The sequence below is a fragment of the Diachasmimorpha longicaudata genome, chromosome 14 (genome assembly GCF_034640455.1).
Source record: "Diachasmimorpha longicaudata isolate KC_UGA_2023 chromosome 14, iyDiaLong2, whole genome shotgun sequence".
Classification (NCBI taxonomy): domain Eukaryota; kingdom Metazoa; phylum Arthropoda; class Insecta; order Hymenoptera; family Braconidae; genus Diachasmimorpha; species Diachasmimorpha longicaudata.
This window is the reverse complement of record NC_087238.1, coordinates 701799-715293: the sequence shown is the minus strand read 5'-3', so window position 1 is coordinate 715293 and position 13495 is coordinate 701799. Positions and strand designations below refer to the sequence as shown.

Sequence of the window (13495 nt, the reverse complement as noted above, 5' to 3'; positions counted from 1 at the left end):
GCGAAACCAATTTTTGGTTGACGTTGTGTTTATGGTTTAAGGAATGTGGTTCTTTGTGGTTAGTATCTATGGGGAATGCGGGAGAAACTATTGATAAAGGGTTTTGGATATCACGGGACCAATGGGGAGCCGGCTAATATTAATGAGGAATCGTCACCTGCGGGAAGGCACGGTGACGGGTCACTTCCAGTTTGGACGACCGTGAGTGTGGCAAGAAAATTGTGTGTCTGTCATCGCGTGTAAATTGTGGAAGCTGAAAGGCCACGCGGATCATTGGACGGCTAATCCTCCCCTGGTTATCCTGGAGGTATGGATTTGAGTGGAGAAGACGGTGAGCGTGGAACGTACTCGTATCTTTTCTTGGTGACTTGTGTTCACGCAATGTTGGATTTTTTTCAATTTTTAATCTTTGGGCGCTTTGCGTCAGGCATTGTGAGGCCGTTAGTGAAGGAGTGCAATTTGCCGTGGGCTTCTCCCCGGCTTGGTGGAGAGTTTGGAATTTTGGCCAACTGTGGCACTTATTGAGATTGTATAGTTAATTTATTTATTTTGACAAATTATGAATGTTATTCGTTGACCCTAGTGGGACTACGGAACTCTCGTTTCGGCTGGTATTTAGCTACGTTTCTCTCATTCTCGGATATTATTGTGGATTATTGGACTCGAATTTCTCGATTTCTTATTATGAACTTATTTGACTGAGATTTTATCTATTGTGACCGGTATTTATTTTATTTCGACGTCGCTGAGGCGACTGTGACCGATCGATTTTATTGTAGTTTGACGGATCAATTGTAACGGTCTGACTAGAATCGGGAGTTAAATTTGGATCGAAGGAATTAAGTTATCTGTGACCATTTGTGTGCTATTGAGGATGTTGAGGAGTGAATAATGAGGGAAAGCATTTGTTAATTTGAGTAAATATGTGACCCCTCGTTAATGGTGTATTGTTATTCTCAATCCGAGTCCCGTCCGTTCCGACATATTTTTTTTTGCGGAACAGTATTTTGGGACCCAGCCGCCTCCGCGGTGTTATTACTGGGTTGTCGGGAGTTGTTCCGGAGTTTTGGGGAAGTTTTGACTTTCATGGGTTTTGTGCGTTTTGATTTAGAAAACGTACTGGCGCTCAACTTCGTGGATTGTGGCTGGTCGCCGAGGGCTCCGTATTCTTGCATCTTCCCGCAAGGGGTGTGAAAATACGTCACCATATATACCCCCGGTGGTGAGTAGTCTAGGACTATTCCCTACCACTTGGCTATCCAAAGGATCATCGCAGGGGATAGCCAATACCCAAACGTCACATTAGCGCCCAACTAGTTTTGGCACTCATCAGGAGATAGTGCAGAGGAATTATGTGACACAAGAATTGGGAACACACTGAATTACGCGTACGGAGCTGACGGTCGACGAAGGAAGGAGATTAAAAAATAAAAGGACAGAACCCCAACCAACACCAGAGAAAATCGAACCGACAACGCAGACCGATAGCCGAGACGGGAAGTATAGCAGTGACAACGCGTCAACACCAACACCAGGAACAACCCAACGCCAAGCCAGGAGGAGCAGGAGAAATTTTGGATAGGACAACTCGCCAACAGCGGCACCGGAGACAACTGTGCGCCTAACCTGATGTTTGGGGAGTTTCTAATCTTTAGGGTGGATGGGGGTGGAAATCAGGTAAAGGATCTGGAAGGATTAACCCGGGTGAAAATTACTGTCCACTGTTAACTTTTCTATAAAAGTTTATTGGGGCCACGTACCACCAAAGTCCGAGGGTTTACACAGATATTTAATAATTAAACCGATGATGTACTAGTTTAGTTTCTTAGAATGTTTAATACACAATTTGTTTAAACACTGTCGGGTAACTTTATAAGGAAAAATCCTCCTTATATCTCTGATGGAGATGTACTTGGGGATATACTTTGGTGATGTACTGGGGTGAAATTAGGAGAGGTTCTGAAAGATTATAATCGTTACTGCACTCGATGGCTGTCCATGATAGACTGGGGCGAGTTTTTGGACTTCCGGGGTCAGCTCGTGAGCCTAGTGACTCGAGGTGTCGCTGCTGACCTTTTGGCCTGACCGGGGGCTCTAATTACAATTTGGCGCTAAATCTATGCGTTTCAAACACCTTAATCATAAAATCATCATTAGCAGAGACAACGAACGAGATCCCGGACGACAGGATGAATATCGGACTACTGACAATCGTCATGGGACTCGCGTAAGTACTGAAAAAACTTAAAAATTCCTCCTATCCGCAGACCGCGATCTTTGGCCAGTCGGACCCAACGACGCGACCGACGGAACCGAGACTCGCGACCATATTTAACACACACAGAATTGAATACAATAGACATGGACGGCGCGTCAAACGAAACCACCACGGGAGGACCGACGGAACCGGTCAACCGCGAGATGATAACAAGTAACCCGACGGCAATATCATGCGTGGCAAACACGACAACCACATTCACAACCTTACAGTCGAGAATAACGGCAAGTACGGTCGCACCAACATCAGTCGGTATTCCCCAACCCTTCGCGTTCAGTTCCCCAGTACCAGGGAACCTTAGACCAGAAATAGGACAGGTGGGCCCGCCCTACAGAAATAATCGATCGGATTCGGGATTAGGGCCATTTAGCCCTATTCTAGGAACGAATTACGCGATGGGGAGACAGGAGTTGGAACAACAATTTCACAGAGGTAATGGAATCGGGAGATCGGAAAGGGCACCCGGAAGCCCTATGTCAGAATTGAGCGCGAGATTGGGAAGGGCCAATTTCGGTCTCGGAGGGCCGAATACGGACCCTCAAAGTACCTTCGAAGACGTGAATGTAGGACAGGGAGCTTTCCCAGGCCATGCACCACAAGCTCACGGATTAGGCATGGGATACAACCCATGGGCAGATCACGGCTACGGAGAAGATCAACGAGTGAGAAACGCAATAAGACCGTTACCGAGATATGAGGTAGGGGATGATGTAGAGAGATTCATCACCAGCCTGAATATGTCACGGAGACTTTTGAGGCCGGAAGATGAGCTAAATTTTCTGCACCAATGCCTGCCAAAATACGGTCCGAAAGCGAGATTGGCGGTAGAAAGCGCGCCAATCCATATGATCCAAAAAGGAAAGGTGAATGGAAGAAATGGCTAGGAGCCGGATAGCTCAGTTGGGAGAGCACCGGATGCATAATCGGAAGGTCCCGGGTTCAAACCCCGGTCTGGACTATCCATTTTTTCAGTAATTTTTCCTGCAAAAATCATATGGAGAATTATCCTGTTCCCCTTCCTACCTCATCCAAAATCCTATCCAACGATTTCCTTTGACTTCACAAGAAATGTGGAACGCTATATAAACTTCCCGTCTTGATCATCAAGACGGCAAGACGGGATCTTGTGACGTCAAAGAAAATCTTTGGATAGGATTTTGGATGAGGTAGGAACGGGAACAGGATAATTCTCCATATGATTTTTGCAAGAACAATTACTGAAAAAATGGATAGTCCAGACCGGGGTTTGAACCCGGGACCTTCCGATTATGCATCGGGTGCTCTCCCAACAGAGCTATCCGGCTCCTAGCCATTTCTTCCATTCACTTTCCTTGCCTATATGGAGCACCGCCGTCCTTCATAAGGCAAACATTTTTATCATCAAGATGGGAAGTTTATATAGCATTCCACATTTCTTGTCACGTCAAAGGAAATCGTTGGACAGGATTTTGGATGACGTAGGAAGGGGAACAGGATAATTCTCCATATGATTTTTGCAAGAAAAATTACTGAAAAAATGGATAGTCCAGACCGGGATTTGAATCCGGGACCTTCCGATTATGCATCGGGTGCTCTCCCAACTGAGCTATCCGGCTCCTAGCCATTTCTTCCATTCACTTTTCTTGCCTATATGGAGCACCGCCGTCCTTCATACGGCATACATTTTTATCATCAAGACGGCGAAGGGGGGTTTTTTACATCATAGGAGGGAAGTTTATATAGCGTTCCACATCTTTGTTGTGACGTAAAAGGAGTCGTTGGAGAGGATTTGGATGAGGTAGGAAGAGGAACAGGATAATTCTCCATATAATTTTTGCAAGAAAAATTACTGAAAAAATGGATAGTCCAGACCGGGATTTGAACCCGGGACCTTCCGATTATGCATCGGGGGGGGGGGGAATGTATAAACTTAAGGCTGATCCAGGGCACTGGGTCGATCGGACACCATCGGAATAATTCGGGAGTGGGCTCGTGTGCCATGAGGGGTTACTCTGACCACATATTTTACTTTTGTGTTCACCCATCAACTAAATCGCATCAAATATCGGGATCTCATCAGCTATATTTGCTTGTGGCTTTTATCGGGTTAATACATCTTTTCTTATCGTTTTTGTTTTGTTTTCTCCTCATTGAAACTGATCGGTTACAATCATCGTCAGAAAGTGAACAGTCATCACGTGTAAATATTGTACAGTAGGGTTAAATTAAAGTGATTCGCCTTGCGGCTCAATCCACGTGTTTTTTTTTATCCCATTGGAAAACTATCTCACCACTTCCGCTTCCCATCCACCGTACCCGGTTAAATTCATCAAATCCCTAACAAATGGTCCTTCGAGCCGGATGTGGAAGTGTTTAAGTGAAGTGGCGAATAATTTAAACATTAACATTGGAACTCGGAGACGTGGTGACGTCGTCGATCGGGAGTGAGGGAAAGCGATCGCAACAGAGGAATGTTGTTTAGATTTCGACGTGCGCTCGAGTTTCGAACAACTGGACAGTTTTCATCTCGTAAACACGAATATCACAGTAAGTCGAAAAATATTATCAGGGGTTCTCATCAACAGAAGGTCAAATTGGGTTTCTCATCGGCGTTGTTTCACATCTGTGGAAAGCGGTTCTCATCAACCGGGTTTTCCCTCATCACAAGGCGGTTAGGATCATCGGGAAGTAAACAACGGGGCTCCTCATCAACGAATTTAGTTAATTCAAAAATAAATCGGGATTATCATGTCTGACGCGGAACATAGTCACAGTGAGGATGATCAGGAGAGCAATGGGGGAAAAACGCCAACCCCTTCAGTCCATCAATCAGATCATGGAGCGGACATGGAGCATACACAATTTGAGCTGCTCTTGGCCCTGCCATTTCAACTAAAGGATCGCCTAAGGGATACCCTCACCCGCGATCCAAGGGTACACGGTAGATATGGTCACACCCGAACGGCTGAGGGGGCGGGAGAGAATCATTGAGACCAACTATGGGGAGTTCCGATCCAACCATGTGAACATCATCAAGGCATACCCATCACACATGTCTAGATCGGACTACATCACGCTCGACACCTACCGAGAAGTCATGGAGATTTACGAAATAGCGATAGGGGCAATCGCATCGTTACAAGCTCAGATCAGGAAGATCAAGGTCGAGCAAGAGGACAGCGACAAGGACTACCTAACTAAGCTGGATATCAAGGTCTTCGATGGGAAATTTGAGGAGTGGAAGACGTTCGAAGATGTCTTCACTTCAATCGTCAAATCCAGAGCAAAGGTGGGAGCTGTTCAGAAGATGAGCAGACTCCAGAACGCACTCAAAGGGGAACCATACAATATGATCTCGAATCTACAGGTCTCAGCGGAGAACTTCGAGATCGCCTGGAAAAAACTCAAGAGTCATTACGACAATCCTAGGCTAATCATCTCGGCTCATATCGATCACATCTTGGATCTCAAGCCAATCAATGAGAAATCAGCGAAAGGCTTATCAAACTTGGTTCATCAGGTCAATCAAGCTTTGGATGCATTGCAAACTCTTGGTGCTCCGGTGGAACACTGGGACATGATTGTATCAAGAGTAATCAGAAGGGTCATCGATCTGGACACCAAGAAGGCTTGGGAAGTACATCTGGGATCGGAAAAGAATCCCCGTCCTCTCAAGGACTTTTTCGAGTTTCTGGAAGCCAGAGCTCGAGCCTTGGAGAACGTAGAGAGGGAAGATCCGGTGAGGACATCCAAGGTCAACATCTCGGCTAAGAACTCTATCTCGCAGAAGGCCATGGGGAAATCATCAATCTACACCTATCAGGCATCAGGGAACTCATCAAACACCGACAAGTCATCAGGGCAATCATCATCAGGGCCTTCTTGTCGATACTGTGACGGTTCACACTGGCTAGGGTTCAAGTGTTACAAGTTCATGGCTAAGACTCCACTGGAACGCAGGGAATTTACCACCAACAGCAAGTTGTGTTACAATTGCTTTGGTCTTCATCGGGCGGATCTCTGCAAAGACACACGTCATTGCCAGAAATGCAAGGGCCCACAGCACACCTTGATCCACGATGGGTCCTTCGAACATCGCCAGGAACTGGAAAGACAGAAGAGTCGACCATCAGTTTCAGCAATCGAGGAAAAACAGGGAGATCACGGAGCATCCGGATCGAGAGGTTAAGTATCATTTTTATTACTCTATTTTGGCAAATAATACGCCCCTCATCTGGTTGTCTCCATCCCTAGGTTCATCATCAACATCATCATCACCGAGTTCAACGGAGACAGAGAGATATTACAACTCTCTGAACACTTCAGAGATCTCACAGGGGAGTGAATCTACATCAAAGGCATCGGGATCAATTGAGAGTTCAATTGGTCATCTTCAAGTATCAGCAACATCATTGGCGAAATCAGAGACATCGGGGTCGTCCTCAGACATCAAGGTCACACATCAATCATCATCGAATTCAGCGAGTCAACGGGTTGTGCCGTTGGCAACAGCTAAAGCACTTGCATCAACTTCAACAGGTTCTCATCATATGGTCAGGCTTCTGATTGATCAGGGATCAGAGGTCACATTCATGACTGATCAAATGGTACAACTTCGTCGTCTTCGTCGATCATCATCACATCTCAGAGTCTTTGGAATAGGAGGCCTGGAGTCAGGGTTGACTCGTGGAGTAGTAAAGGTCAAACTTCAATCTCGGTTCAACGATCAACATCAGATCGAAATCACTGCCCACATCCTGGCCAAGCTCACATCAACATTCCCATCAATTCACTGCGCAAAGGAAGAAGCAAATCATCTTCAACATCTATCGACATCATCATCGGAGCTGATTATTATGGTCAAGTCATTGGGCATGAGGTTATCAAATCTCCGGATAATCAACTTGTTGCGCAACAAACCATCTTTGGCTGGATAGTTTCTGGGACGGTCTGCTGTACAGACTGCAAGCCGAAGTCTTCTCTAACTGCAGTACGAGTGTCTCCGACTGAGCAGCTGTTGGATCTTCTTAAGAAATTCTGGGTCCAGGAGGAACTTTCATCATCTAAGGAAATTCTTCTCAATCAAGACGATCAGGAGTGTGAATTACACTTCAGGAACACACATTCAAGAGACAGTGAGGGACGGTACGTAGTACGCCTCCCACTCAAAACATCAGTATCAGCATTGGGAGAGTCTAGGAGACATGCTCTACAATTGTTAAATCGAACGGCGAAGAAACTGGAAGCAAATCAAGAGTATGGGAAACTTTACAAGGACTTCATCAGGGAATATGAGGATCTGGGACACATGAGACGTGTCTCAGAGGAATCAGAACCATCAGTGAGCTACTATCTGCCTCATCACGGTGTCTTAAGGGAAGACAGCATCACCACAAAACTCAGGGTCGTCTTCAACGGTTCCAGCAAGACAACATCAGGAGTGCCACTCAATGACATACGTCATGCAGGAGGAAAACTGCAAACGGAAGGCTCAGACGTTCTCATCTGGTTGAGAACTTTTCGATTAATCGTCGGAATGGACATCGTGAAGATGTTCCGTCAAATCAATGTTCATCAAGGCGACTGGGATCTTCAAAGAATCCTATGGAAGGATGAGGAGGGGAAAATCATCACATATCAATTGACAACGGTGACATATGGGCAAACGTGTGCACCATGGTTGGCTCTACGAGTTCTTCAACAACTAGTGGAGGACGAGGGACATCAATATCCACTAGCGGCTGTCTCTCTAACAAAAGTGAGATATGTCGACGATATCTATGGGGGAGCTGATTCTGAGGAATGGCTCAAGGAACTCATCAATCAGCTCATCAATCTTTGCATGGCGGGCGGCATGCCACTGCAAAAATGGATCTCGAATCAACAAGGAATTCTACAGGATCTTCAATTATCAACAAAATCAACATCGGCGGTAGAATTCGAGGACAAGACGGTCAAAGTATTGGGACTGTGCTGGAACCCTCATTCAGACAGCTTCATCTATAAATCAAGGAAGCCATCAACGGAACAAATCAACAAAAGGACAATCCTCTCAGAGATCGCCCAGATTTACGATCCTGTGGGACTCATCGGACCGGTTATCATCAGGGCGAAAATCTTCATCCAAGAGCTGTGGCTTCTCAAAATTGGTTGGGATGATCCACTGCCCTTGAGCCACCTCAAACGTTGGAAAGAATTCAGGGAGGAATTCTCAAATCTGGATCAAATATCAATCCCACGGTGGCTTCAAACATCATCGACTTCAAGCAACATCCAACTTCATGGGTTTGCTGACGCTGCGAATCAGGTAATGGGTGCCGCAGTATACATCAGAGTGGACAATCATCAATCTGAGCCATCAGTCATCTTGGTGAGTGCAAAAACCACGGTCGCACCACTTAAGAAAATGACAATTCCTCGCTTGGAATTGACAGCTGCTGTCATCTTAACCAATCTAGTCATCTACATCAGGAAGATGCTGGAGAAAGAGAATCTACAACTCTTTGTTTGGTCTGACTCCACGGTGGCGCTCATATGGATCAATGGACACCCATCAAGGTGGAAGGATTTTGTTCAGAATCGAGTGATCAAAATCCAGAAGTCATTACCAGCAGCTGAGTGGAAACATATCAGGGGAGTCGAGAACCCAGCAGACTGTGCATCACGGGGCTTATCACCTGATCAACTCGTAAATCATCAGCTGTGGTGGAATGGTCCATCATGGCTGAAATCATCAATGGAAAACTGGTCATCATCATCATCAACATCAATCGAATCTACGGCAGAAGCAGCACTGGAGGAAAGGCCAGTGTCTGCACATCCGGTGGCACTGAATCTGGAGAGACCTCAAGATTTCTTGGAGAGGTACTCTACACTCGACAGGTTGCTCAGGATCTCGGCGAGCGTCCTGAGAGTCATCAACAACATGAGAGGGGAGCCAGTCCCAAGAGAATTAGATCTCTTGCCAGAAGAACTGGAGGAGACCAGAATCTTTTGGATCATCTATGCACAACAGGAGAGTTTTGGACAAGTCATCAATCGCCTCATCAATGGACAAGCCATCGCAAATAATCATCCAATGCCACGGTTGATTCCTTATCTGGATGAGAATCAGACCATTCGCCTAGGCGGGCGGCTGAAACGATCAAATCTTCAGCCAGAATCCAGGAACCCATCAATTCTACCAAGACAATCAAGGCTTACATCACTGGTCATGGAGGAGGCTCAACGGAAAACACTTCATGGAGGAGTACAGGCGACGTTGGCACACATCAGACACAAATATTGGATCATCGGGGATCGTCATATTGTAAAATCGCATATTCGCAAGTGCGTCATCTGCGCACGACATCGAACCATCAGGGGACAGCAGCTTATGAGACAGCTGCCTCCAAGAAGAATCACATCAGCACGGCCATTTAAACACGTAGGGGTGGACTACGCAGGTCCTATCAAAATCAGCAGATGGAGAGGATCAGGAGCTCGACAATATCATGGGTACATCGCAGTTTTTGTGTGTCTTGCCACATCAGCAATTCAATTCAATTGCTCATGGGAGCAAACAATGAGCTGGGCAGGCTTTTAGACGAATCGAGGAAGGAAATTCATCACATCATCAACGAACTGGCATCAAACGGCACAAAATGGATCTTCATCCCACCGCAATCACCCCACATGGGTGGGAAATGGGAAGCTGCGGTGAAATCTGTGAAATTTCATCTAAAAAGGCTCACAGGAAATTTGGTACTCACGTACGAGGAACTCAATACACTCATCATCCAAATCGAGGCACAACTTGACTCGAGGCCTCTCTGCGCTCTATCAGACGATCCTGATGACTGCAGAGCCCTCACACCTGGACACTTCATCATTGGGGAACCCAAGTAGTAAGTGGGCACGATTGGCGAATTTTCTTCCAGGAATCGCCCCCCTTCCCCCTTTTTCCAGACGTGTCCGAACACGTTTTCCCCATTGTCCTTTGAGGAGGACGTCGCCGCTCTAGGGCCCCCTGGGGTGAGGGTCCCCAAAAAATGTCATTGTTCGACAGGAAGTGTGTGGTGGGTGGGGGGGTAACGGTCACGTGATCCAAACGGGAGGGTGGGTGGAAAATGGGTGGTAAGGGTCACGTGATCCAAACGGGAGAGTGGGTGGGAAATGGGTGGTAAGGGTCACGTGATTCAAAAGGGCGGGGAGTGGGGGGAAAGTGGATGGCGTGGGAAATGTGGGTATATATGGGAAAATGAAATAAATATGTAATACATAATTTATTGAGTATATAAATCATTTATTCAGAAATTATATTTGTATGAGGGGTGGTACATAATATTAGGGATTTAAAAAATAGTAGTAATCAAAATTATTGTTATTATTATTATTATTATTAAATTAATGCAAATGGAATATATTTTTTTTTAAAGACCGCTGGTTACAATGCAAACTACCTTTACCAGACAAGTTCTGAAAAGGCTTACTTAAATTTCTACGATTACAATTGCGTTTTTGAATAATTTTGTTGAACATTTTCATAACAATGCGATCGTTACGTTTTGTGTCTGAAGTAAATAGTTTATGAAAGGACTGTAAAGACCGATCATTGAACAACCAGTGAAGCACAACAATGCAGTACTGCCCACAAACATCAGACGATATATCTTGGAGTCTCTTCTGGCTCCATTCATAAACATTGCAATTTCGCTTAAGGCGCTGAGAGATTCTTGTATCGAAGGGTGGCATTCCGAAGCTGTCGAAATAGATTCCTCGCCTATTTGAACCGAGGTAAACGGCAACCCAGTGACTTCCTGCCTGATTGTGTGTCGGTGTTGATGATGATAGCACAGGGCCGGGGCCATGTCCAGGGGACACGGTCGGCAGGGTAGACACCTCCAATGCATGCATCTGTATGCGGTAATATCTCCAGGAGCTCAAGGGTATTCATAGAACGTCGGTAATCCGGGAAATGAGCGTTGGTCTCGTTCAGCAGGTTGAATGCAACTAATGCAATCTTATGCTGCGCTCCCATTAAGTAGCCCTCCATTTTCATCCACTGTAGTCGACAATAACCTGCCTTGTGGAATCAATTTCTAGCAAATTGTCATATTCGGCGTACAACAGACAATTTACATTCTGCTCTGTTGCTCTATTGAAGCGAACTTCAATGCGAATACTTCCACTTTTCACCAGATTCCAATGGCCAGCGGAACTTGCAGATAAATCAGGAGTCAGATCGAACGCGAACAAGCAAAATCCATCGGAATAGGCCGGACGAGAGATGCTATTTCCATGGTCGCTGAAATGTGTTCCAGTACCAGCAAATAGGGTGTTGAATGCCTCCACATCTAGGCAGGCACCAGAGGTGAAACTTGGCTGCAGAGGTTTTGTAGGTACTTGGCGTCCATCAACATTCAGGCATAAAAAGTTTATCCCAAAATTTTGAAAGTTGAAGGGGTTCTTCTTTCTCGATCCGTTGAAACTGACATTGTCAACAAATCCCAGTATGATTCTTTTAGGTAGTTGACCCAAAATGGCATTGTCTATTGTCTCCCCCATAATCCCCCGATGGAGAACAAAAGATTTGACCTCCACCTGTGTCAAAGGATATTTCGCAGTTGTCTTTGCAAGCGTTTTAGCGTGAGCTATCAAAATTCCAGGGCTGAGTTTCACACGGCGAACTATCAAGGAGGCTTCTTCTATATGCACCTTATAATGCAGGGGAGTGGAGTCCATAAGGCAAAAGTCGTCCTTTGCACGGATAAGACGAACGCGTAGCTCTACGCCATTCATCAAAAACTTGTCTTGATTGAACACGTCACAATGTAAATGTCCCAGTAGATCAAATGCTTTTCCACCTTTAGTAATTGCCTGACGTACGGCTAGTCCATCGTTGTTTCTTGCATCAGCCGCCGTTACAGCAATAGAATCCATTGCACCATAGCTATCCGTAGCCCAAAGAGACATTCCAAGATGTGAGGACTTTGCATCGGTTCCATAGTTTAGTAATGTTTCAATGTATGCTCTATAAGCGTACAGGTTATTTGGAGGCGTAACAACTTTTTGGTTGAAATATACATCCACTTGGTTAAACATTGAATGTAAAAAGTTATTCACAGGCCCAACAGAGTCGTCTATACCAGCAGAGCCATCGGGTTTCAGGATTCTGGCGCGAACTTTGATCATGGTATGTGCCAAATCAATATATTCTTCTCCATGGCCTGGTACGATGAATTCAATTGGGGCATCGTCCGACAGCGTAGATACAGGATTATAATAAACAAATTGAGAATTTTCAATACTTGTTTGGGTAGGTGGTATGGTAAATAGGTCCAGCTCCGACTTCACACACTCAGAAGAGTGCGAATGTAAAAACGACATGATGATTAGTTGAAAATATCGTACAAATCACGAGTCTTCCGCTTTGATTTATGTCTCGGTACTTTTTTCACTTTCTTGCTTCTTTTGTTTGCAACGGGTCTTTTCTTTTTATTCTTCCGAGTTTTGGATGTCTTGGCAGATCCACGGCCAGTGAGCTTATGAGAGGCGAGGCGTTTACGCTTCCTCTTATAGCCTGAGCCACGCATCATGGTCCCAATTTTGTCCTGGGCCCTCCTTTTCAATTTCAGCCCAGACTCGGCTAATCGGTTTTCCAGCGCCATCTTTAAGGGCTTGCCATTTGTCACTACATCCCCAACAACGTTAATACCCGCATTGAGAGCTTCTTTACCGACAGCTCGGGCTGCGCTTCCCAGATAGGGCAGAATGCGTTGAAACAGACCTCCAAGGAAAGCACCAATTCCATGACCTCGTTGATAAGGACTTCCAACGAATATCCTTCCAAAATCATTATATCGGTCCACTGTTCCTCCACCAGCTTGGTTTGCGTAATATGCAATGTACGGGCTCATTTTTTAGTCAATCAATCCTCTTGAAATGAAGTGTCACGTTCAAAGGACCATACTCGAATGGAATCATATCACCCTGATTGCATCTTATATCTATTTCAATTGTGCGAAATGAATACCTCATCAACGGAATATAATGAGGAGTGGAAAACGTAGTACAGTGCATGGCCCCATAGGTATACGTAGAAGCGCTGAATGGTATCACTCGTAACAGAGATGACTGCACGTCACCTGTTACGGAGGGTACACAAAGATCGCTGTAGATGAACAAATTCGCAGGTAAACCTCTGGCCAAACTTGCTGGTGAAGATCCTTGACAATACGGCCTGGCGTTTGTGAGGCT

At 45.5% G+C, this 13495-nt stretch overlaps 1 protein-coding gene across 1 annotated transcript; it reads left to right on the top strand.

Moving 5' to 3' along the window:
- Window positions 1-5204: 5204 nt before the first annotated feature.
- LOC135169130 (uncharacterized) lies at window positions 5205-10144 on the top strand. Its single transcript, XM_064133866.1, has 4 exons — window positions 5205-6441; window positions 6512-6864; window positions 6906-9586; window positions 9688-10144. Exons 1-4 carry the CDS (start codon window positions 5205-5207, stop codon window positions 10142-10144), a joined length of 4728 nt encoding a protein of 1575 aa, XP_063989936.1.
- The last annotated feature ends 3351 nt before the right edge of the window (window positions 10145-13495 follow it).

Bases quoted from the DNA above. Each gene is read 5' to 3' on its own strand.
- LOC135169130 (XM_064133866.1), top strand. From the start codon at position 5,205: ATGGTCACACCCGAACGGCTGAGGGGGCGGGAGAGAATCATTGAGACC. The intron at 6,865-6,905 runs GTACAACTTCGT...ATCACATCTCAG, and splicing joins CATTCATGACTGATCAAATG to AGTCTTTGGAATAGGAGGCC. The intron at 9,587-9,687 runs GTGCGTCATCTG...TTAAACACGTAG, and splicing joins GTAAAATCGCATATTCGCAA to GGGTGGACTACGCAGGTCCT.